The 26,631-nt window shown below is 37.9% G+C and overlaps 1 protein-coding gene and 1 pseudogene across 9 annotated transcripts in view; both read right to left on the bottom strand.

Moving 5' to 3' along the window:
• Positions 1-26,631, bottom strand: part of EEIG2 (EEIG family member 2) — a 150,478-nt gene that overhangs the window by 91,539 nt on the left and 32,308 nt on the right. For all 9 annotated transcript variants that reach the window (XM_033862679.2, XM_033862678.2, XM_033862677.2 and 6 more), the window contains exons 2-3: positions 9,354-9,474; positions 292-321 (exon numbers count right to left, since the gene is read on the bottom strand). In XM_033862679.2, coding sequence (XP_033718570.1) covers positions 292-321; positions 9,354-9,474 — 151 coding nt within the window. The remainder of the gene's footprint in view (positions 1-291; positions 322-9,353; positions 9,475-26,631) is intronic.
• Positions 331-3,203, bottom strand: LOC101338744 (pleiotropic regulator 1 pseudogene; annotated as a pseudogene).

Raw genomic sequence — 26,631 nt, forward strand, 5'->3', positions numbered from 1 at the left:
AGAATACTTCCCAAGGGAACCTGAATTAACAGTTGCAATTGTTTAATGCAAACCAGAGACTGTCTCCTAGTAAGGAAACTGAAACTTAAGAATAACATCCCATAATCAACATTTAGAAAGAATATGCCTATAATTTAATGTTGGATCCAACTATTCAATCTCTGAGTTGCTTTATTTAAAAACAGCCAAGCTTAAACAGCAATTAGAAAAGCAAACCATTTAATTTTTAAGCTTATAAATAGCAATGAATGATATTACAAATTCCAAAGGTGTTAAAGAACACCAACTTACCTTTGCATAAGCTTTTCCACCTTTTAATTCCTGCCAAAGATAAAAAACACTATAAGGATATCATATGACTAAAGATTTAAAATTAAATATATGTCAAATAATTTTGAGGTAGATATTTACAGGCTAGCAAATACAGAGTAAAATTCTGATGATCTTAAATCCAACTGTTTGGATGTCCCCTGCCCCCCTGAAAATAACCAGAATTTTTATTTAGAATTTAATTTAAATCTGAAGGAGACAAATGGTGAGAAGACAAGCTAATATTTAATCTATTTGCTGAAGAAGAAACTGCCAAAAATGTCCTGGACACATTGCAAGAACATGAGTCACCGAAGAAAGGTTAAATTAATTACTGAGTTAAGCATATTAATAATATACTGTACAAAGATTTCAACAAGAGTTGAAACCCCCACCCCAGAGACACCACTGTTATGAATTTTTAGGAACTGTCCAAAAGATGTGTATATACATTTCTGCTTTACTCAAATGATAGCACACTACATATACTGTTCTATACCTTACTTTTTTCCACTTAATATATATGGCATTGTTCTATGGTAATACAGTAGAAACTCCCTTATCTAATTCTTATCTAAGTGAAGGAGACTGGCAAAAGTGAAAAGTAAAAAAAAAAAAAATATATATATATATATATATATCTTAGCATTTTAGTTTAAAATATGTAACTACATTAATTTGCCAAATCCCTCAATTTAGGACATCACACAGATGCAAGAATTAAGTGTAAAACACTTAGAACACTGCTTAGCGCACAGTATAGGTACTCTGTATTATGTGTTTGCCATTAAAATTAGGGCCAAATTCTCCTCTCCTCACTCACTTTTTTTTTTCTTGTGGGTTTTTTTTCCCTTTAAGTTTACAAAATACATGCTTATAGAAAATTAAAACATTATAGAAATATATAAAGCCAATCATGAAAGTTCTCCCATAATCCCACTCTCACAAAGCCACTGATAACAATGTGGTGTTACTTTTCCATTATTTTTTAGAGCATTAACAAGTTACTCTTCCAAAAAAAAAAAATGCTTGCACAGCTTCCTTTTTTATATAAGAGTAAAATTTGGACATGTTATTCCAGAGATATTTCTCACTCTTAATGGAGAGAAACTACATGAAGATACCATAATCTATTATACCAGTCCCTTATTGTTAGGACATCTGGGCTAGTTTTAATTAAAGACAAAGGTGAAATAAACTTGCTGTGTAGAGTTGTCAGATTATTCCCATTAGGCAGTTTCCTAGTAATTTCATTTCTAATGAAGAGTTAGCCAAAGATTCCAAGCATCTTCAGTATATTCTGGAAAACTACCCTCCTAAAGGTTGTAACAACTACACTCCCACCTACAGCATGCAAGATGGGATATGTATATTTGGAAATGCTTATTCAAAATTACGGTATAACTTCTTAATTTGAAACAAATTTTAAACTGATTGTTCCTGTAATTTTGTTTTCTAACTATAGAAAGTGAAGTGTGACAAATTTTCTTTCCTGATAGGGAATCAGGATGCTAAGGACAGGGTTTGTAAAACTCAGTATATGCCAGAAAGAGGCACAGGCATCAGAAACTTAAGTAACACTTTTATATGAAGTCTTCACAGAAGACTGCAGCCCTTGCTATAGCTTCAAATAAGTCCATTGGTATCTCCAGTTATTTCTCCAGGTTATTACTTCCAGTAATAATTTGTGGTTATGCAGCTTGACACCTCACTGCAGCCACCGCATTAGTATGTCCAGATAACGTGTGTACACTGGCTTTAGTTCTCACATCCCAAATCCGTGCTGTTGAGTCTCGGCTACAGGTCACCAGCACGTTGATTGTTGGGTGCAGATCCAAACCATATACTGTACTCAGGTGTCCATGACAGTGCCTTATAACCTTATTATACTCAAGATCCCAGCAGTTGACTTGTTTGTCTTCTCCACAGGAGAACAGGAATGCACTCCTTGGGTTCACTATCACACCACGCACCGTACTGATGTGCGTTTTAACTTGCCACTAGCCAGTTAATGACAGTTATAACTTGCCAAGTCCCAGATCTTTATAGTTCTGTCAGCAGATCCAGTAACAAACCACTGATTTCCAGGTTCCACAGCAATACATCAAACCCAGGCAAGATGCCCACTGATCACTCTGTAGAGTTTCCACGGTGGGTGCCGCTGAAGTTTTGGCATTGTAGGGGCTTTTTTAGCCATCAGTGTGGAGGTCTTGGCATTGCCACCGTCCATAACAACTGCCCCTGCAGGCTGTGACTGGTCAGAAGCCCCAGGGTGTCGGTATTCACCTCCAGCAGGTGCACTATGGTTTGCATCGACCCTGGCTTGGGAAGTAGGTAATGCCACAGCTAAGGACTGTGCATCTGATTCACTCAGCATTCTTTGGATCTTAGTGTCCGCTGTCAAAGCAACTCTAGGTCCTGGTGGATGTGGATGTGTACCTGTCACCAAACATTGAACTTCTTGTCCTTGATTGGCAGGATACTGTTTGTGTCCATATGAATCTGATGCATTCTGAGGGCCTTTCTCTTTAAGATTTTCTTTTGAGGTAGGCATATGCAACACAGGACCATACTCATTATGCAGCTTGACTGCCATTTCTCGTTTGTGACTGTTCATCCAAAGGCACAGGTTTTCCATTATCAGCCACAAACATGACATGGGTTCTCTTCAATAACCTGAACACAAGTGTGTGCACAGAATGTTTCTGTACCTCCTCGACCATGACACCATGGTCTGTGTAGTCGCTCCGGCAGGGAAGAAACACTCATCAACAGGATGGAAACCGCCGCCACAGCTCTCCCTCACTCACTTTTAAAAATGTGTTTGCTGAATGGAGCTGTCTCTTATCTAATCCAGATACACAACGCATTATCTACCATTTCCATCTTTAAAGAGGCAAACTGAAATAAGCTGAAGAGTAATCTATGGTAAATTCTATTGTTCGTGAATATGTGTTATCCCTCCCCTTCCCTGCCCGTTTAGTGAGGCTGCGGCCATGCCACCAGATCTACTCCATTATGAATTACCGAATTTTCCTTCTTTATTAGGTCACTGTCATATCATTAATAGTGCCTTTCATCAAACAAAGCAAAACAAAACTTTCTCCAGGTGATCTGTGTCTCTACTGGCTAATTCTTTTCTTTGTTCCCCTTTACAGCCAAACTCTTCAAAAGATTTACCCAAATATGCTGTATCCCACTCTCTATTCAATCTACTCTAATTGGGCTTTTGCCCTCATTTTTCCCTCTGCAGTGGCTCTAAGGATTGCCAATGATCTCCATTTTTATCAAAGCCAAAGGCTTTGTCTTATCTTACTTAATTTCACAACAGTATTTGACAGGCTTGGCCACTCTGCCTCCTTCCTTATACCATTTTGCTCTTTAAATTTCCAAGTGGCAACATTGCCTAGTTTTACTCCTACCTCTCTGGCTTCTCCTCACTCTCCTTGGCAATACCTATTCCTTTATTCAACCTCTGTGGAAAGAATGCTAGTTGTATCCCAACTACCCATTCTCCCCCTCTCCATAATAATAGAATCCTCTATTTTTAGTTGGGCATTGGCTACCCAAAATAAAGTAACTGACTACATTTTCCACTTGGTTTTTGTACTATGGCAGTGTAACTAAGATCTGGCCAAAAGTATACAAGAAGTGATATGTATGAATTCTTCCTCCTTTCTTGTACCTGCTAAGTACTTTTATACTACCTCTAAGTGTTTGGTCTAGGCCTCTTGTCTTCTCTATCTACACTTTCTCCCTGGTTTATCCCATTCAGGTCTATGGCTTTAAATAAAAATTGTATGCTGATGACTCTCAAATCTTTATCTCTAGTCTGAACTTCTCCCGAGAGTAGTATTTTAAATGCCTACATGACATGTCCACTTGATGTCACATAGACACCTCAAATTTAACATGGCCAAGATAGGCCTACTGATCTCTATTTATCTGCCCCCAAAATTGCTCCACTTTGAGTTTTTGCCATTTCAATAAACAGCACAATCATCGACCCATATGCTCAGGCAAAAGGTCTAAGAGTTATTCTCAATTCAGTTTCCCTCATTCACTATATCCAATCCATTAGTGGCAGTCTACCTCCAAAATACATCCTGAATCATACCACCTCCACTGTTATAACTCCATGCCAAAACATAAGCATTCCTCACCTGAACTATTCCAATCAGTTAAGTGGTCTCTGTAATTCATCCTTCATGATCTTAAAAGATCACAAAGTGATCAGCAAAAGTGATCTTAAAGGATCATGTCTCTCCTTATTAAAATCCTCAAATTGATTCCAAATCTAATTGGAATAAAATCTAAACTCCTATAAGGCTCTACCTGATCCAGTGCTTCCAACCTCTTCATCAAGGACTTCCCTTTCCATGTTTTCCATGTTCCAGCTAGGCTGGTCTTCTATCTTTAAACATGTCATATTTGTTGTTTATCCTGCATGAGGGTCACGGTACTTTTGAATCTGTGGCTCAGTATCTTTCATCAGTTTTAGAAGATCCTCAGTCACAATCTCTCACATCTTCTAGGGCTCCAATTTTATGTGTGTGTGTGTGTGTGTGTGTGTGCGTGTGCGTGTGCGTGTGTGTGTGTGTGTGAAACCTTTACACTGTTTCCCATGTCTTATACTCTGTTATGTGTATCCCACCCTTTTTCTCTCCATGATTTAGTCTGGATATTTTACTTTGTCTTATTTTCCAAGGTTTTCTTCAGTTGTGACAAACCTGCCGTTAAATACATCTGTTGAGAGTTTCATCTACTTAGCTTTGAATATTAGTTATTGTATTTTTCAGTTCTAGAATTCAATTTGATTTTTTAAATAGTTTCAAGTGCTCTGATTTCCTGTATTGATGACTAATTACACTTATTGTAAAAAGTCTGTCTTAGATCTTCTCCAAATCTGTATCTTCCATGGGTCTGTTTTTATTATCTATTTTTCCTTTTGATTTTCGTCATGTAGTCATGTCTTTTAGTACGCTTGGTAATCTGTGTGTGTGTGACAACTTGAAGAAATAATTTTAGGCTCAGAGTAATGTTATCCTCCTCCAGAGAAAATATATTGATACATTTGCTTCTGGCAAGTAGTAAGGTCAGGGATTGAGTTAACCTTCATCCAAGCAGCAACTGAGCTGATTGGAAGCTGAAATTCAGTTTTTGTAAGGGTTGATCTATAGCCACTATACTCCTTCTTCTAGGCTGAAACTCTTAGAGAGTCTTAGACTAAATGCTAAGAGAGTCCCAACTTAAAGCTTGGAGTATTTACCAAGGCTCCTTCTGCTGGTGGGCCCTGGACTCCATTTTTGTCCCCTTAGTCCTGTAAAATTGCCAGAATCTTAGCTCAGCTTCTTAGCCTCTCCATCACTGCTTTTGGCTCAGCTCCTTAGCTACTGCTTACAAATGAGAAAATGCTTTGAGGGTAAAAGCAATGCCAAATGTCAGGCTCATCTCTTTAAGCTTCCCTGGTCTATGATTTTAAGCCTCTTAAATCCTTACTGAAGCAGCTTCTGATGTCTTCAAGCAGCTATTTTTAATATTTTGTCTAGCTTTTCTGGTTGTTCTCAGAGGGAAGGGTGGCCTGTAACAAGCCAGTCCATTAATTTCAGAAGCATAAATCCCCAGGTTTATTATAATCTTAGTGCCTGTTATGGAGTGAATTGTGCTCCCCACAAAAATATGTTGACATCTTAACCCACAGTACCTCAGAATATGACCCTATTTGGAAACAGAGGAGTCTTTACATAGGTAATCAAGTTAAAATGAAGTCCTAATCCAATATGACTGGTGTCTTAATAAAAAATGGGAAATCTGAACATAGACATGCACTGGAGTTAGACAGCTACAAGTCAAGGAAAGCCTTGTCTTCAGAGGGATCATGGCCCTGCTGACACCTTGATTTTGGACTTCTGGCCTCCAGAACTGTAAGACAATAAATTGTGTGAAGCCACCCAGGTTGTGGTGCTTTGTTACAGCAGCCCTAGTGATCTAACAAAGGGCTTTTTAACTTTCAGGTCTGTGACAGTTAATTTTATGTGTCAACTTGACTGGGTCATGGGGTGCCCAGCTATTTGGTTAAATATTATATCTTAAGGTATTTTTTGCAATGCAGAAAGTATTTATACAGTTGACTTTACTAAATTTGCTTTATGGGTTCTCACTTTTACATAATAATTAGATAGGATAGGTAGAGTAAGTTCAGTAAATATTTCCATTTACCAAGCATGGTAAGAGAATGCTAGTGGTTCACCAATATCTCTTCTCTCCTTCTTTAGTGTTGGAATCTGACAGCCACTCGGTTAGAGACTACATTCACAGCTTTTCTTCCAGTTTGGCACAATCACATAGCTAAGTTCTAACTAGTAGGACATGAGCAAAAGCCATTAGCACCACTTTTGAGTCATGCACTAAAAAGGAATACATTTGTTCTCATGTGGCTTTTTCTTCATTCTCACTGGTGGAGAGATAACGAGACTAGAGCAACTTCCTTGGATCTAAAAATGGGCACCATAGAGTGAAGATGGCAGAGCTGCTCTACCAGCTCTGGATCCCTTGGCTACTACCCTAGAGAGACATACACTTCTATTTTGTTTAAGTTATTGCATATTTGGGTCTCTGTTTTAGCAACTTATCATATATGCCTTAACTAATACACCAAACCATTATAGTCTGAAGAACTGGTTTATTTCAGTTGAATAAGCCCTACCTTAAGTAGCAAAAAAAAAAAAAGAAAAGTTAAAAAAGGAATTCTGAGTTATCCTCTACCATAAATTGGTTACATATTTTCCTTTTCTTAAAATTCAAAGACAGATCATCTTTCAAAAATCATGATTTAAACTCCATTTAGAAAAGGTTTCTAAAAAACTAAAGACAGAACTACCATATGACCCAGCAATCCCACTACTGGGCATATACCCTGAGAAAACCATAATTCAAAAGGACACATGTACCCCAATGTTCACTGCAGCACTATTTACAATAGCCAGGACATGGAAACAACCTAAATGTCCAACAATAGATGAACAGATAAAGTAGATGCGGTACATATATACAATGGAATATTACTCAGCCATAAAAAGGAATGAAACTGGGTCATTTGTAGAGATGTGGATGTACCTAGAGTCTGTCATACAGAGTGAAGTAAGATAGAAAGAGAAAAACAAATATCGTATATTAACACATGTATGTGGAATCTAGAAAAATGGTACAGATGAACCTATTTGTAGGGCAGGAATAGAGACGTAGACGTACAGAATGAACATGTGGACACGGGGGGAAGGGGAGGGTGGGACGAATTGGGAGATTAGGTTTGACATAAATACACTACCATGTGTAAAATAGACAGCTAGTGGGAACCTGCTGTATAGCACAGGAAGCTCAGCTCGGTGCTCTGTGATGACCTAGATGGGTGGGATGGTAGGGGTGGGAGGGAGGTCCAAGAGGGAGGGGATATATGTATACATATAGCTGATGCACTTCATTGTACAGCAGAAACTAACACAATATTGCAAAGCAATTTTACTACAATAAAAAAAAAAGAAAAAAAGAAAAAGTTTCAAAGTAAGAGTCACAGCAGGAATTAAGGTAGCAAGGGAAGAAGGTAGAATGATTTACTTATATCTTGGTTAATCCTAATAACTCAATGAGGAAGTTATTATACCCTTATTTGGATGAGGAAAACTGATTCTTAAAAGTCAGGAGAGAGCTTCCCTGGCGGCACAGTGGTTGAGAGTCCACATGCCGATGCAGGGGACACAGGTTCGTGCCCTGGTCCGGGAAGATCCCACATGCTGCAGAGTGGCTAGGCCCGTGAGCCATGGCCGCTGAGCCTGCGCTCCACAACGAGAAAGGCCACAACAGTAAGAGGCCCGCGTACCGCAAAAAAAAAAAAAAAAAAAAAAAAAGTCAGGAGAACCGCTTAAGGTTTCACAGTTAATAGATGATATATCTGGGATTCAAACCCAGGTCAATATGATGCCATACACACTTTCACAGCACCATCCTTCCCTTAAAAAAGCCTCCATTCAACTATTGCTGCTCCAAATGACTATTTTAGAGGTCTATTTTCATTAAAGGCTTAAAACCTATAAAACGTATGTATGTGCTTGTGATATATTTTAACTGAGTAAATTAAGCAGTATAAGAGAAATTAAAATACAATCATATACATCATAGTGCTATCAGTTCACTCAAAAAACAGAATAAAAAAGCTAAAAACACAACTTTTTATCCGATACAGAAGGATGCAAAACTGGAGTGGAAAAGAATGAGGCAAGGGACTCTTGCTTTTCATTCTAAATAGTTCTCTATTTAATTTCTGAACATGTATATGTTATTACTTTGGCTATTTAAAAAATGTATATAAAATGTAAAACATGAAGTTTACATTTTAAAGCAAGTAGTTTAATTCACCAGTAGTGGCTTCCTAATGGATTTCTCTTTTTCACTCCAAAGAGGTAGGATATATATATGATATATATTAAGTTGAAACAATCTGAGATTGCAATTTTTTTAGATTATTGGTAATATGCTTCCACTTAATAAGTGGAAAAGGAACTATATAAAAAAGAAAACATGGACTTAGAATCAGAAAGATTTGTGCTTGAGTTCCTACTTTGTCAGTTATTAGCTAAGTGAATTTGGGCAAGTAACAACCTCTCTGAGCCTTGGTTTTCCTGAAAATGGAAAAAATAACACATATCTTCAGGGTTGTTATTAGACACAAAATACGTAAAGTCCCTAAAACCAGTGCCTAATAAAGAAGAGAGACTTAATGAATGGCAAGATAGAGACATTTACAGCCCCCAAACTAATACAAATAATTATATGTACAGTGATGATGAGATGAAGGTTCTTGAATAATATTTTAATTTATAACTTCAGATTCCTCATATTTGTCATAGTAATTTAAATTATGCTGCAAGTGTGAAGTGAAATTACATATAACAGTTCTAACAATAAAGTACAGCTAAATAAAGTGAGTCAGTGACTATGGAACTTATCATGGTTTCTGAAAGGGGAGAAGTACTAGGCTGTTTTTATACCTTCCTCACAGATACTCTGTAGATACAAGGGTCTAGGATGCCTGTGGTGGCACTTGCACTCATTTTGCACATAAATGAGAACTTCTTTCTCCAGTGAACACAGTTTGCTTGCACCACCTCCCTGAGGAAAAAAAAAAAAAAGAACCAGTTAATTAACTAGTATTGATGACATGTTAAAAAATAAAAAGCACACACACTCTTTCACTCAAGTCTATAATGCAAACATGACACATTAAAAACCAGTATTTGGAAACAATGAAACTTGGAGAAAACAAATGCCTAATAATGTGATCTGAAAATCTTTAGAAAGTTTTATTATCCACAGGAAACTGAAAAAAAAGGGAATTTACTTATCAATTTAATCAATATAAACTGATGCTTCACTATTCATTCATTCAACACACACTACACGTTTGTTTGTATTAGATGTGATGAGTATGTGCTAGGTGATTAAAATACGAAGATCAGAATGACAGTGTTTCTAACGTTACATGGCTTATAGTTTAGTTAGTGTAAGAGACAGAAATATGAACAATACTTATTCTAAAATGAGCTACTGTCACAGTTTCACTCCTATTCCAGCCATAAGAGCAACAGCAGCTACCATTTATGGACAGTTTACCACATGCTATTTAATCTCACAACAACCCTAGGAGGTAGCTGGCATTATCCTCACTTTACAGGTAAGGAAACTGAAGCACAAGGAGAGAAGATAACTCTAGGTCATTTAGGTAGGAAGTAGCATAACTAGCATTTAAACTAGGCTCATTTAACTCAAAAGTCCACTTGTCTATTTTGTCCAACAACTCTGCTCTTTCAAGTTTCCAGGCCTCTGTACATGCTGTTCCCTCTACCATTCCCTTAGAAAGGAAGGATAATTATTCCTCTAACAACAGAAGAAAAGAAAGGCAGTGGGAAAAAATAAAGACAAAGCTGGAGAAAGCAAAAAGGAAAGGCAAGAGAGCCCAGGTTAGTTTTCATTTTCTTAGGAAAGTAATAGATGAGGTTACTTCTACAGGATGATTGATAGTAGCTGATGGGCGAGCTGTAAGTTTAGATAAAGGCTGAGGACGGTGAATGTGACAGGGAGTCAACTTAGTAGCTGCCTCAGTGAATAAAATGAGTTTGTATTGGGACAAATCAATTTGGTTTTATGGATTTCTCCATCAATGCACAGAAATCCAAGAACAAGAAGTGCAAAAACAAATATAATTTAAAAACCAAGGGCTTCCCTGGTGGCGCAGTGGTTGAGAGTCCGCCTGCCGATGCAGGGGACACGGGTTCGTGCCCCGGTCTGGGAGGATCCCGCATGCCGCGGAGCGGCTGGGCCCGTGAGCGATGGCCGCTGAGCCTGCGCGTCCGGAGCCTGTGCTCCGCAACGGGAGAGGCCACAGCAGTGAGAGGCCCACGTACTGCAAAACAAAAACAAAAACAAAAAAAAAACAAACCAAGTATGTGTTTGTGTGTGGTACGTGCACGTATGTTTACTTATATACATGTAAACAGACATGCAAACAGAGAGGAGGGTGTGTATTTTATCATAGGTTTAACTGTCATAACTTTAGCTTTTTTTTTTTCATTAGGAAGCTTTAGGTGATTTAATGAATTATGATATGACGAGAATGTATATGTGTTCTTAGGGGAGTTTCCCTAGCAATCCAGCAGGGGTGCAAGTTGTATGGTCACAACACAGGCAGATTGAGAGTTGTTTGACAAAGGACAGATCTGAAGGTGTTTGTCAGGCAACCTAAGGCATCCACAGTAAGATGAGAAGTAGCTAACCTGTACACTCAAAAATAATGAATTAAAAAAGTCATTGAATAATAATGAAAATAACAAGCAAGAAAAAATAAAACCAGAATTTTTTTATTTTTGTTTCTTTCTCTTGGCCTCAAGACTTGGGTCAAGACATCAGCCATGGCCTCTGAAGCTTCCCAAAAAAGGTATGCAGATATAACAATGTCCCAGTACTCCTGGACCCTTCAAGAGTATGCTGAGCTGCAAGGCACTTTGCTGTTCCTGTTACTGAGACCACCGATATAATGATCAAGAATCAGAGATAACAGTAAAAAAAAAAAAAAACACCTGTTATTTTACTTTTCTGATAAAATTACATTAAAACTTCTGGTTAAGGATGGCAGTTTGGGTACCTGTATTAGCCTCTGCTCCCTCCCCAAAATCTTCTAAATTTAAAAAAAAAAAATTTGAAGTCACCATCACCAAGGACAAAGAGAACCAGACAGGAGACAAAAAGAAGTGGACAGGGACAGACAAGTGATAACTGACTAAGCAAACTGAAGAAAGCTGAACCTTAAGCTGGTAATAATGAAAGCCATGAGAAGGAATCTAAAATTGGTCTTGAAGTAGAATGAAGGAAGCTCAAAAGGCAGAAGGATTGATTGAAAACTGTTTTAGAAACAGAACCTCAGATCCTGTGACGCCTGCAGAAGACTGAGATCATTCTCCTGACAAGGTAAGACAAAGGGATCTCTGAAACACCTGACTTGAGGGCAAGGTATTGAAAATGGCATGACAGCATGACCATATTGGGGGAGGTGGATTAAAGATGACTCACTGAATGCTGAAGCCTCCAATCTTCTCCCTTAACCTGCCTCCTCAGAATGCTGGAGCCAGGGCATATTCTTCAAGATGTGGAAAGAATATTCCCTGGGGAAGCCAATCAGCCCCAAAGAAAATGAGATGGATGTGGAGGGTTCCCAACAAAACAATCTACAGTGAAAATCTGAATCAATGAGCACCCGCCATATGGACAAAGCTAATTAACTTTTAGTGCTTCGTAGTAAATGAGCAGACACTTATCTTAATATGAGAGACAGAGATAAAAAAAGAGCAAAAAGCAACTTGAAGAAAACAAAGTCTATGCTGGAAGAAGAAAAGATTCTCAGAGAGAAAGAAAGTACATCTACCATACAGGAATAGGATGCTGTTAAATTTTAAAAAAGGAATATACAGGAAACTAAAAAGTACTCATGGAAAACAAAACTACTGGGCTTGATATTCTGTTTGTGATTCCAGATCCACTCTGCCCTTTGCTGTGGCCCAGGAGGCTGGCTTTTATGGACTATATCAACCAGGCTCCCCTGCCCTCTGCCTCTGCATGTGCTAAAGGGACAAACAACGCAAAGATGGAGTGCAGGAGGAGAGAGAAGTTGGTGTATTTTTCTCCTGCTCCTTCCCTGTCAGGCCACGTGAAAAACAGGGAAGTGGCTGGGGACTGCAATTTTCCACAATATACCTTGTAGAACTTAGAGTCTAAACTATATACGTTTAGGGACTTTCCTGGAGGTCCAGTGGTTAAGACTCCATGTTCCCAATGCAGGGGGCATGGGTTCTATCCCTAGTTGGGGAACTAAGGTCCTGAATGCCGCATGGCGTGGCCAGAAAAAAGCCAAACAAAAAAATAAACTATATGTATTTATAACTTGGTTAAAATAAAAACCAAATTTAAAAAGTTGTCTAGTATTGAATAATCTGAAAATGGGAACAAAAGTATATAACATTGCCAGCCATTTTTTTCTAACTGCTTAAAAAAAACAACCCAAGAACCTTCTTTATTGGCTAATACATGAAAATTAAATGGTATCTTAAAATGTTTTTCAGCCAATTATTCTAGAAATTATGTCATAAGTATAAAAAAATCCATTAATACTCAATGCAAAACCCTAAAACTTTGCTTTATATTCTGCTACTTTTCATTACTTTGTGAAACAATTCCTCAGCAATACTAATTACAGAAATACATCTGTAGATTTTTACCTAGTTTAAAACGCCCTTATAATGTAGCAGCCTTTACATACCAAATGGTATATGCTATCACAAATGGAGGGCAGCTTTGGCCTGAGTAATAAAAATGAGAGAAATCAAGCAAACTTCATATGTGGGTGTTTTTCTTTAAAAAACACATAAGTAGGGCTTCCCTGGTGGTGCAGTGGTTGAGAGTCCACCTGCCGATGCAGGGGACACGGGTTTGTGCCCTGGTCCGGGAAGATCCCACATGCCATGGAGCGGCTGGACCCGTGAGCCATGGCCGCTGAGCCTGTGCGTCCGGAGCCTGTGCTCCGCAACGGGAGAGGCCACGACAGTGAGAGGCCCGCGTACCGCAAGAAAAAAAAAAACCAACAAACAAACAAACAAAAAACACAGAAGTAGGAAAGGGGTATCTACAGAAACATTGGTCTAGTTTGGCTAGAGAGTGGAGGAAGGCAACATTAAGTCTGGTAGACTTGGGAAGAAACAAGAGATTAAAAAACTTTACCATTACAAATACAGGTAGATAATTGATATCATAGTATAGAATAGAGGTAAAGAATAAGTTTTCATAAAGGAGATAATGTTAAATCTTAAGGGAAAAGAGTACGCTTCTATAACCCTATGTGTTCCCATCTACTTACTACCATCCTCTTTCCCTTCAGATCCAAGCTCTTTGAAGATAATGACAACAACAATGACAGCATTTATTGAGTGCTTATTATACAACAGGCATTGTTGTAAATGCTTTACATGTATTAACTCATTGAGACCTCAAAACAACTTTATGAGGAAGGTACTATTAGCTCCATTTTATAGATAAAAGAAAAGGAGAAAGTCAGTGACTTGTTTGGAACTGGAATTTGAAGACCTTCTACAGTGTAGACATTTTCCTTCCATTTCCTCACCTCTTAGTTACTTTTCCATGCCCTCAATCAGGCTCCTGTCCTCCACCACTCCCCTGAAACTGCTCACCAGTGAACAATTAACTGCCAAATCCAATGAGTTCTTTTTTATTATCGTAGTTGACTCCTCTTATATGTTCTGGAAATACTCTAGTCCCTTTCTACTTCTGTGACTAGTTCTTCTCAGCTTCTTCTATCACCTGAAAATGCTGATGTCCACCACTTAAAATGTTGATGTCTCTATCTCTAGCTTGCTTTTCTTTTTACTTTTATGGCCTTAACTACTATGTATACACTGAGAATATATAAATTTGAAGTCTTCTACTTTAGTCATTGGATTAATATATCCACCAATTTACTAGCAATCTCCACCTAGAACTCTTAGTCTCTAGAAAAGGCTTTAGGCCTCTGACCTCTGTCCATAATGGTACTCACCAGTAGGCTGGTTACCCACCAGCTTAACTAGTTAGCTAAACTAGTCAATGGATTGCCCAGGTGCATATGTGATAGAGATTGCCAGTTGCTTATCTAATATCCAGTCTTGTCTCTTCTTTAAAAACAGAAACCTGGGACTTCCCTGGCAGTCCAGTGGTTAAGACTTTGCCTTCCAGTGCAGGGGGTATGGGTTCGATCCCTGGTCAGGGAGCTAGGATCCTACATGCCTCATGGCCAAAAAAACCAAAGCATAAGACAGAAGCAATATTGTAGCAAATTCAGTAAAGACTCAAAAAAAAAAAAAGTCCACATTAAAAAAAAAAATCTAAAAGAAACAAAAACCAAAACAAACAGAAACCTGATTTTATTCAGAATGGCAATGTGTCCAGTTAAAAGACTGCATTTTCCCATTCTTCCTTGCAGCTTGGGGTAGCCATGGGATTGAGTACAAGCCAATGATATAAATGGAAGTTACTGGGTATAACTTCTAGAAAGACACAAGAAAAGAAATATAGTTAAGATATGTCCTTTTACCTTTCCTCTTTACTTCCTTCCTCTACCTAGAAAACTGTAATGACAACAGTTAGAGTGTCAATAGCCATCTTGGACCATAAGGTTACCTTGAGGAAAAGCAATGTGATGATAGTGCACAGAGACAGAAGAAAGATGGGTCCCAATAATCATGCAGCCCTGTCTCCCTCCAAACTTACACCTTATTATTTAAAATGCTTATTTGGGGTTTTGTTATATGCAGCTTAACCAAATCCTAATTGATATAGCCTAAGACTGATCATTCCCAAATAAAGGAATCTGTAAAATTCAAATGTTATTCTCATCATGGTAGGTGCTCCAGGAATCCCAGAGTTCTGTTCTCCTCATTTAAAATTACTGTATGAAGCAAGACAGAGTAAGAGGTTCCTAGCCCTCATCCTCTTACAGAAAAAACTATTTAGCAGACATCCACAAACAAAAGTGGCTTTGTGGGAACCTTGGGGTCCAGGTAGGAGGCTGTGACACTCTGATGGAGCCCAAAAACTAAGGAGGGCTGCTTTGAGAAGGCAGGCCTGCACTGCAGTTGGTACTAGATTTATTAATTTCTTTTGGTGATATCATGTTTACCTGACTCTTCGTGATCGTGTAGTCTTGCATGGTGTCTGTGCGTTTGAAAGAGAAGATACCTCTTCCAGTCTTTACAGACTGGTTTTGGCAGGTAAAGACCTTCTCCTGCCAGAAGACTTCAATATCTCACTCACTATAATGGATCGATCATCCAGACAGAAAATCAGTAAGGAAACAGAACTGGACAACACTTTGGGACCAATGGACTTAACAGATATATACAGAACTTTCTATCTATCAGCAGAAGAATACACGTTTTTCTCAAGTGCACACCGAACATTCTTCAGGATCAATCACAAGTTAGGTCAAAAGAAGTCAACAGATTTAACGAGATCTAAATCACTCCAAGTATCTTTTCCAGCCACAATGGAATGAAACTAGATACCAATAACAGTAAGAAGATGGGGAAATTCATAAATATGTTGAAACTAAACAACATACCCCTGAACAACCATTGGTTCAAAGAATAAATCAAAAGGGAATTAAAAAACGATCTCAAGACAAATAAAAACAAAACCACAACATACCAAAACTTATGGATTGTAGCAAAAGCATACTAAGTTTACAGCAATAAACACTTCCATTAAAAAAGAAAGATCTCAAATAAACCTACCTTTATACCTCAAAACCTGAAGAAGAAGAAACTAAGCATAAAGTTAGAAGACTGAAGGAAATAATAAAGATTACAGAGGACATAAATCAAATAGAAAAGCAATAGAAAAAAATCAACAAAAATAAGAGTTGCCTATATAAAAAGTAAACAAAATCAACAAACCCTTGGCTAGATAAATTTGAAAAAAGAGAGAAGACTCAAATAAAACCAGAAATGAAAGTGGAGATATTACAACAGATGCTTCAGAAATAAAAAGGACCATAAGGGGCTATTATGAACAATTACATGCCAATATATTGGATGACCCAGAAGAAATCAATAAATTCCTAGAAATACACAACTTATCAAAACAATCAAGAAGAAAAAGAAAACCTGAACAGACCAATAAAAAATAAGGAGATTGAGTCAGTAATCAAAAACCTCTCTACAAAAAAAACCCCAGGACCAGCTAGCTTCATGGGTGAATTTTACCAAATACTCAAAGAGGAATACCAATCCTTCTTAAACTTTTCCAAAAAACAGAAAAGAGGGAACACTTTGAAACTCATTTTATAAGCAGCAGCATCCTGATACCAAAGCCAGACAAAAACACCACAAGAAAATAAAACTACAGGCCAATATCCCTGATAAAGATAGATGCAAAAATCCTCAGTAAGAGTGTTTCCTGTGGGCACCACGGAGTTGATATTCAAGTAAGAAGAGCTCTCCCGGCCGTCGGTTCTGGATGCCCTCCGCCCGCACGGCTGCCAGCCTGTGTCCACCCTCAGGGCAATGACCACGTTCTCTCCATCTGTGATCCTGACCCGCTTCAGCTCCTAGAGGTGCTCCAACGGGTCGCGGTTCTGGCGCATGGCGGACAGGGAGGAGGCCACAAGGCGTGTGTCACCAGCACGTGCAGAGGACTCACCATCGCGGTGTTCACTTGGAGGAGACTGGCGCCACCCAAGGAGGCTGAAATCAAAGGACTCCAGAAAGCATAGTCACAAGAGAAAGGAGGGCGAATACCTGGAAGCATCACTTAGAGGAGAGCCACGTAAGAGAGCTGTCCCATGAAGACAGCTGAATCGACTTTTGTGTGAAATGAAGGCGTGAAGATTTAGAGGCACCTCCAGTGTGAGGGCTTTTAAACTGCCACCCCTCTCCTGAGCCCTCTGGAAGGAAAAGTCAGCCCAGCTGGCGGGGGGGGGGGGGAGTCAAGGAAAAGCCTCTGGACTTGAGTACATCGCATCCTTGGCTTTGGAGTTTAAGAACAAGAGAGGGTTAACCGCGTTGCAAGAGAATCCATTGGAGAATGTTTCAAGATGTAGAACCCTTATATGTGAAGTGTCCCTAATGAAGTTGGAGCATCCACATTGAAATTTCCTCGTGTTGTGGAACTGAAGACTGCCACTGGAAAGCTGCATCATGAGCTGCTTGGGCTTCTAAAGTGTCCAGTGAATTTTTAATTACATAAACCGTGTGGATGAAAGGCTCTTGGTGCTGCAGCCAGGAGTCAGTGCTGTGCCTCTGAGATGGGAGAGCCAACTTCAGGACACTGGTCCACAAGAGACCTCCCAGCTCCATGTAATATCAAACGGCGAAAATCTCCCAGACATCTCCAACTCAACACCAACACCCAGCTTCACTCAACGACCAGCAAACTACAGTACTGGACACCCTATACCAAACAGCTAGCAAGACAGGAACACAACCCCACCCATTATCAAAGAGGCTGCCTAAAATCATAATAAGTCCACAGATACCCCAAAACACACCACCAGACGTGGACCTGCCCACCAGAAAGACAAGATCCAGCCTCATCCACCAAAACACAGGCACTAGTCCCCTCCACCAGGAAGCCTACACAACCCACTGAACCAACCTTAGCCACTGGAGACAGACACCAAAAACAGCGGGAACTACGAACCTGCAGTCTGCAAAAAGGAGACCCCAAACACAGTAAGATAAGCAAAATGAAAAGACAGAAAAACACACAGCAGATGAAGGAGCAAGATAAAAACCCACCAGACCTAACAAATGAAGAGGAAATAGACAGTCTACCTGAAAAAGAATTCAGAATAATGATAGTAAAGATGATCCAAAATATTGGAAATAGAATAGAGAAAATGCAAGAACATTTAACAAGGACCTAGAAGAACTAAAGATGAAGCAAGCAACAATGAACAACACAATAAATGAAATTAAAAATACTCTAGATGGGATCAATAGCAGAATAACTGAGGCAGAAGAACGGATAAATGACCTGGAAGATAAAATAGTGGAAATAACTACTGCAGAGCAGAATAAAGAAAAAAGAATGAAAAGAACTGAGGAAAGTCTCAGAGACCTGTGGGACATTAAATGCACCAACATGCGAATTATAGGGGTTCCAGAAGAAGACGAGAAAAAGAAAGGGACAGAGAAAATATTTGAAGAGACTATAGTTGAAAACTTCCCTGATATGGGAAAGGAAATAGTTAATCAAGTCCAGGAAGCACAGAGAGTCCTACACAGGATAAATCCAAGGAGAAATACACCAAGACACACATTAATCAAACTGTCAAAAATTAAATACAAAGAAAACATATTAAAAGCAGCAAGTGAAAAACAACAAATAACATACAAGGGAATCCCCATAAGGTTAACAGCTGATCTTTCAGCAGAAACTCTGCAAGCCAGAAGGGACTGGCAGGACATATTTAAAGTGATGAAGGAGAAGAACCTGCAACCAAGATTACTCTACCCAGCAAGGATCTCATTCAGATTTGATGGAGAAATTAAAACCTTTACAGACAAGCAAAAACTGAGAGAGTTCAGCACCACCAAACCAGCTTTACAACAAATGCTAAAGGAACTTCGCCAGGCAAGAAACACAAGAGAAGGAAAAGACCTACAATAAAGAACCCAAAACAATTGAGAAAATGGGAATAGGAACATACATATTGATAATTCCCTTAAATATAAATGGACTAATGCTCCCACCTAAAGACACAGATTGGCTGAATGGATACAAAAACAAGACCCATATATATGCTGTCTACAAGAGACCCACTTCAGACCTAGAGACACATACAGACTGAAAGTGAGGGGATGGAAAAAGATATTCCATGCAAATGGAAACCAAAAGAAAGTTGGAGTAGCAATTCTCATATCAGACAAAATAGACTTTAAAATAAAGACTATTATAAGAGACAAAGAAGGACACTGCATAATGATCAAGGGATCGATCCAAGAAGAAGATATAACAATTGTAAATATTTATGCACCCAACATAGGAGCACCTCAATACATAAGGCAAATACTAACAGCCACAAAAGGGGAAATCGACAGTAACACATTCATAGTAGGGGACTTTAACACCCCACTTTCACCAATGGACAGATCATCCAAAATGAAAATAAATAAGGAAACACAAGCTTTAAATGACACACTAAACAAGATGGACTTAATTGATATTTATAGGACATTCCATCCAAAAACAACAGAATACACCTTTTTCTCAAGTGCTCATGGAACATTCTCCAGGATAGATCATACCTTGGGTCACAAATCAAGCCTTGGTAAATTTAAGAAAATTGAAATTGTATCAAGTATCTTTTCCGACCACAACGCTATGAGACTAGATATCAATTATAGGAAAAGATCCGTAGAAAATACAAACACATGAAGGCTAAACAATACACTACTTAATAATGAAGTGATCACTGAAGAAAACAAAGAGGAAATTAAAAAATACCTAGAAACAAATGACAATGGAGACACGACGACCCAAAACCTATGGGATGCAGCAAAAGCAGTTCTAAGAGAGAAGTTTATAGCAATACAATCCTACCTTAAGAAACAGGAAACATCTCGAATAAACAACCTAACCTTGCACCTAAAGAAATTAGGGAAAGAAGAACAAAAAAACCCTAAAGTTAGCAGAAGGAAAGAAATCATAAAAATCAGATCAGAAATAAATTTAAAAGAAATGAAGGAAATGATAGCAAAGATCAATAAAACTAAAAGCTGGTTCTTTGAGAAAATAAACAAAATTGCTAAACCTTTAGCCAGACTCATCAAGAAAAAAAGGGAGAAGATTCAAATCAATAGAATTACAAATGAAAAAGGAGAAGTAACAACTGACATTGCAGAAATACAAAAGATCACGAGAGATTACTATAAGCAACTCTATGCCAAAAAATGGACAACCTGGAAGAAATGGACAAATTCTTAGAAATGCACAACCTGCCAAGACTGAATCAGGAAGAAATAGAAAATATGAACAGATCAATCACAAGCACTGAAATTGAAACTGTGATAAAAAAATCTTCCAAGAAAGAAAAGCCCAGGACCAGATGGCTTCACATGCGAATTCTATCAAACATTTAGAGAAGAGCTAACACCTATCCTTCTCAAACTCTTCCAAAATATAGCAGAGGGAGGAACACTCCCAAACTCATTCTATAAGGCCACCATCACCCTGATACCAAAAGCAGACAAGGATGTCACAAAGAAAGAAAACTATAGGCCAATATCACTGAGGAACACAGATGCAAAAATCCTCGACAAAATACTAGCAAACAGGATCCAACAGCACATTAAAAGAATCATACACCACAATCAAGGCCGCTCAATTCCAGGAATGCAAGGATTCTTCAATATATGCAAATCAATCAACGTGATACACCATATTAACAAATTGAAGGAGAAAAACCATATGGTCATTTCAATACATTCAGAGAAAGCTTTCGACAAAATTCAACACCCATTTATGATAAAAACCCTGCAAAAAGTAGGCATAGAGGGAACTTTCCTCAACATAGTAAAGGCCATATATGACAAACCTACAGACAACATCGTCCTCAATGGTGAAAAACTGAAAGCATTTCCACTAAGATCAGTAACAAGACAAGGCTGCCCACTCTCACCAGTCTTATTCAACTGAGTTTTGGAAGTTTTAGCCACAGCAATCAGGGAAGAAAAGGAAATAAAAGGAATCCAAATCGGAAAAGAAGAAGTAAAGCTGTCACTGTTTGCAGATGACATGATACTATACATAGAGAATCCTAAGATGCTACCAGAAAGCTACTAGAGCTAATCAATGAATTTGGTAAAGTAGCAGGATACAAAATTAATGCACAGAAATCTCTTGCATTCCTACACACTAATGATGAAAAATCTGGAAGTGAAATCAAGAAAACACTCCCATTTACCATTGTAACAAAAAGAATAAAATATCTAGGAATAAACCTACCTAAGGAGACAAAAGACCTGTATGCAGAAAACTATAAGACACTGATGAAAGAAATTAACGATGATACAAGTAGATGGAGAGATATACCATGTTCTTGGATTGGAAGAATCAACATTGTGAAAATAACTCTACTACCCAAAGAAATCTACAGATTCCATGCAATCCCTATCAAACTACCACTGGCATTTTTTACAGAACTAGAACAGAAAAATTCACAATTTGTATGGAAACACAAAAGACCCCGAATAGCTAAAGCAATCTTGAGAACGAAAAACAGAACTGGAGGAATCAGGCTCCCTGACTTCAGACTATACTACAAAGCTACAGTAATCAAGACAGTACGGTACTGGCACAAAAACAGAAATATAGATCAATGGAACAGGGTAGAAAGCCCAGAGATAAACCCACGCACATACAGTCACCGTATCTTTGATAAAGGAGGCAGGAATGTACAGTGGAGAAAGGACAGCCTCTTCAATAAGTGGTGCTGGGAAAACTGGACAGCTACATGTAAAAGTATGAGATTAGATCATTCCCTAACATCATATACAAAAATAAGCTCAAAATGGATTAAATCCTAAATGTAAGGCCAGAAACTATCAAACTCTTAGAGAAAAACATAGGCAGAACACTCTATGACATAAATCACAGCAAGATCCTTTCTGACCCACCTCCTAGAGTAATGGAAATAAAAACAAAAATAAACAAATGGGACCTAATGAAACTTCAAAGCTTTTGCACAGCAAAGGAAAACATAAACAAGACCAAAAGACAACCCTCAGAATGGGAGAAAATATTTGCAAATGAAGCAACCGACAAAGGATTTATCTCCAAAATTTACAAGAAGCTCATGCAGCTCAATAACAAAAAAACAAACAACCCAATCCAAAAATGGGCAGAAGACCTAAATAAACATTTCTCCAAAGAAGATATACAGACTGCCAACAAACACATGAAAGCATGCTCAACATCATTAATCATTAGAGAAATGCAAATCAAAACTACAATGAGATATCATCTCACACCAGTCAGAATGGCCATCATCAAAAGGTCTAGAAACAATAAATGCTGGAGAGGGTGTGGAGAAAAGGGAACACTCTTGCACTGCTAGTGGGAATGTGAACTGGTATAGCCACTATGGAGAACAATATGGAGGTTCCTTAAAAAACTACAGATAGAACTACCATATGACCCAGCAATCCCACTACTGGGCATATACCCTGAGAAAACCATAATTCAAAAAGAGTCATGTACCAAAATGTTCATTGCAGCTCTATTTACAATAGCCAGGAGATGGAAACAACCTAAGTGTCCATCATCGGATGAATGGTTAAAGAAGATGTGGCACATATATGCAGTGGAATATTACTCAGCCATAAAGAGAAACGAAATTGAGATATTCGTAATGAGGTGGATGGACCTAGAGTCTGTCATACAGAGTGAAGTAAGTCAGAAAGAGAAAGACAAATACCGTATGCTAACACATATATATGGAATTTAAGAAAAAAAAATGTCATGAAGAACCAAGGGGTGGGACGGGAATAAAGACACAGACCTACTGGATAGTGGACTTGGGGATATGGGGAGGGGGAGGAGGAGGCTGTGACAGAGTGAGAGAGTGGCATTGACATATATACACTACCAAATGTAAAATAGATAGCTAGTGGGAAGGAGCCGCATAGCACAGGGAGATCAGCTCAGTGTTTTGTGACCGCCTGCAGGGGTGGGATAAGGAGGGTGGGAGGGAGGGAGACACAAGAGGGAGGAGATATGGGAACATGTGTGTATGTATGGCTGATTCGCTTTGTTGTGAAGTAGAAACTAACACACTATTGTGGAGCAATTATACTCCAATAAAGATGTAAAAAAAAAATCTATTGGCAAGAAATTGTTATTTGTTATGTTTACAGAGAAAAAAATCAAAGGGGTTAAAATTTCACCAGATAGAATGTGGACCAGAAGTGTTTCTGCTTCCTGCTATTTTTTCCCTTATGGGTTTATGTTTATTATTTCCCTGATTTATTTTGTTCAGATTTCAGGTTGAAGAGGAATTAACTATGAGGGTTCAGTCTGCCAACTGTAACCAGAGGCTCCAACCACTCCTCTTTTTTTTTACTGAAGTACAGTTGATTTACAATGTTATGTTAGTTTCTGGTGTACAGCAGAGTGATTATATATATATCTTGTTTTTCATATTCTTTTCCATTATGGTTTATTACAGGATATTGAATATAGTTCCCTGTGCTCTACATTAAAAAAAAAAAAAAAAAAAAAAAACCTCAGTTAAATAGTAGCAAACCGAATTTAACAAAATATTAAAAGGATAAACATATGCAAAATCAATGTGATATATATACCACAGTAACAGAATGAAAGATAAAAAAACACATGACCATCTCAATAGGTGCAGAAAAAGCATTTGACAAAATTCAACATCCATTTATGATAAAGACTCTCAACAAAAGAGGTGCAGCAGGAGCTTACCTGAACACAATATGGACCATATGTGAAAAGCCCACAGCTAGTACCATAATCAATGGGGAGAAACTGAAAGCTTTTCCTCTAAGTTCTAGTACAAGTTCAGAAAGCTCAGTCTCACCACTTCTCTTCAACATTGTACTGGAAATCCTAGCCAGAGCAGTTAGATAAGAAAAAGAAATAAAAGGCGTCCAAATTAGAAAAAAGAAGTAAAATAATCTTTATCTGCATGTGACATTATCATATATGTAGAAAACCCTAAAGACTCACCACCAACAAGAAAGATTAGAACAAATAAATGGATTCAGTGAAGCTGTAGGATACAAAAATCAACATTAAAAAAAATCAGGGTATTTTCTAGACGCAAGCAATGAACTGCCCAAAAAGGAAATTAAGGAAACAATCTTATTCACAATAACAACAAAAAGAATAAACTACTTAGGAATAAACTTAACCAAAGAGGTAAAAAACCTGTAAACTGAAAATTATAAAACATTGATGAAAATTAATGAAGACACAATGGAAAGATATCCTGTGTTAACAGATTGGAAAAATGAATATTCTTAAAATGTCTGTACTTCCAAAAGTGATCTACAGATTCAATGCAATCTCTACAAAAATCCCAAAGGCATTCTTTACAGAAATAGAAAAAACAATCTTAAAACTCACATGTAACCACAAAAGACCCTGAATAGCCAAAGCTATTTTGAGGAAGAAGAACAAAGCTGGAGGCATCACATTTCCTGATTTCAAAATGTATTACAAAGCCACAATAATCAAAATGGTATGGTATTGGCATACAAACAAATATAGACCAATGGAACAGAATAGAGAGCCCAGAAATAAATCCACCTATGTACACTCAACTGATTTTTGACAAGGGTGCCAAGAACACACAGTGGAGAAAGCAGAGTGGTGCTGGCAAAACTGGTTATCCAAGGCAGAAGAATGAAATTGGATCTGTAATTACCTCACACCATAAAAAAAAAAGTCAACTCAAAATGGATTAAAGACTTAAACACAGTACCTGAAACAGTAAAACTATTAGAAGAAAACAGAAAAAAAGCTTCTTGACATTGGTCTGGGCAATGATTTTTTGGATATGATATCAAAAGCACAGGCAACAAAAGCAAAAATAGACAAATGTGATTGCGTCAAACTAAGAAGCTTCTGTGCTGCAAAGGAAACAATCAGCAGAGTGAAAAGCAGCCTATGGAATGGAAGAAAACACTTGCAAACCATATTATGTGATAAGGGGTTAATATCCAAAATATATAAGGAACTCAAACAACTCAACAGCAAAAAACCCAAATAATCTAACTAAAAAATGGGCAAAGGACTTGAAAAGACATTTCTCAAGTGAATATATACCAAAGGCCAACAGATATATGAAAAGATGCTCAATCATCAGGGAAATGCAAATCACCACAATGAGGTATCACCTCACACCTCTTAGAATGGCTATTATCAAAAAGACAAAAGATAAATTTCAGCAAGACTGTGGAGGAAAGGAAACCTTTGTACACTGCTGGTGGAAATATAAATTGGTAAAGCCAGTATAGAAAATACTGTGAAGGGTCCTTAAAAATTAAAAATAGAATTATCAGGGGATACATGTATATGTATAGCTAATTCATTTTGCTGTACAGTAGAAACTAATACAACATTGTAAAGCAACTATACACCAATAAAAAAATTAATTAAAAAAATAGAATTATCATATGATCCAGCAATCCCACTTTTGGGTATACATGCAAAGGAAATGGAATCAGTATCTTGAAGAGATAGATGTATTCCCATGTTTACTGCAGCATTATTCACAACAGCCAAGATATAGAAACAACCTAAGTGTTTGTCAGTGGATGAATGGATAAAGAAACATATATATATATATATATATATATATATATATATATATATATATATAAATATTATTCCACCACAAAAAAGGGAATGCAGTAACATGTATGGACCTGGAGGGCATTATACAAAGTGAAATAAGCTAGACATAGAAGGTCAAACACTGCATGATCTCATTTACATGTGGAATCTAAAATAGTCAAACTCACAGAAGCACAGAGAATGGTGGTTGCCAGGGTTGGGAAGTGGGGGAAATGGGGAAATGTTGCTCAAAGCATATAGAATTCAGTTAGGCAAGATAAGTAAGTTCTAGAGATCTAACGTACAGCATGGTGACTATAGTTAACACTACTGCATTGTATACTTGAAATCTGCTAAGAGAGTAGATCGTATCGGTGAGGTGATGGATATGTTAATTAGCTTGATTACGGCAGTCATTTCACAATGTATATGTATATCAAAACATCAAGTTGTACACTTTAAATATAAACAATTTAAATTTGTCAATTATACCTCAATAAAGCTAAAAAAAGTTACTGTTTGAATGAAATGCTTTGGAACCTATCCATATTTTTCATGACTTGTATAGCCTCACCTCATGAAGTCACAGATAAACTCAGGCCCACTTGCTAGGGATTAAGACACTATCTAGACACATGAATATCGCCTCCCAAGCAGCAGACTGACATGTGAGCTAGGACTTTGGAAGAGATTCTTATGTGAGAGTAAGAAAGTCTAAGGAGCCAAGAGATCAGGCTGGGATGAATTGGGCTATGAAAAGTATACTAATCTATTAATTAACTCACAATGTGGCACAGTAAAGAATCCTTACTGGAGGAGAAACCCAAAAATGATGAAGGCAGAGGATACGAACCCAGCATAATA

The sequence above is a fragment of the Tursiops truncatus genome, chromosome 1, assembly GCF_011762595.2.
Source record: "Tursiops truncatus isolate mTurTru1 chromosome 1, mTurTru1.mat.Y, whole genome shotgun sequence".
Classification (NCBI taxonomy): Eukaryota; Metazoa; Chordata; class Mammalia; order Artiodactyla; family Delphinidae; genus Tursiops; species Tursiops truncatus.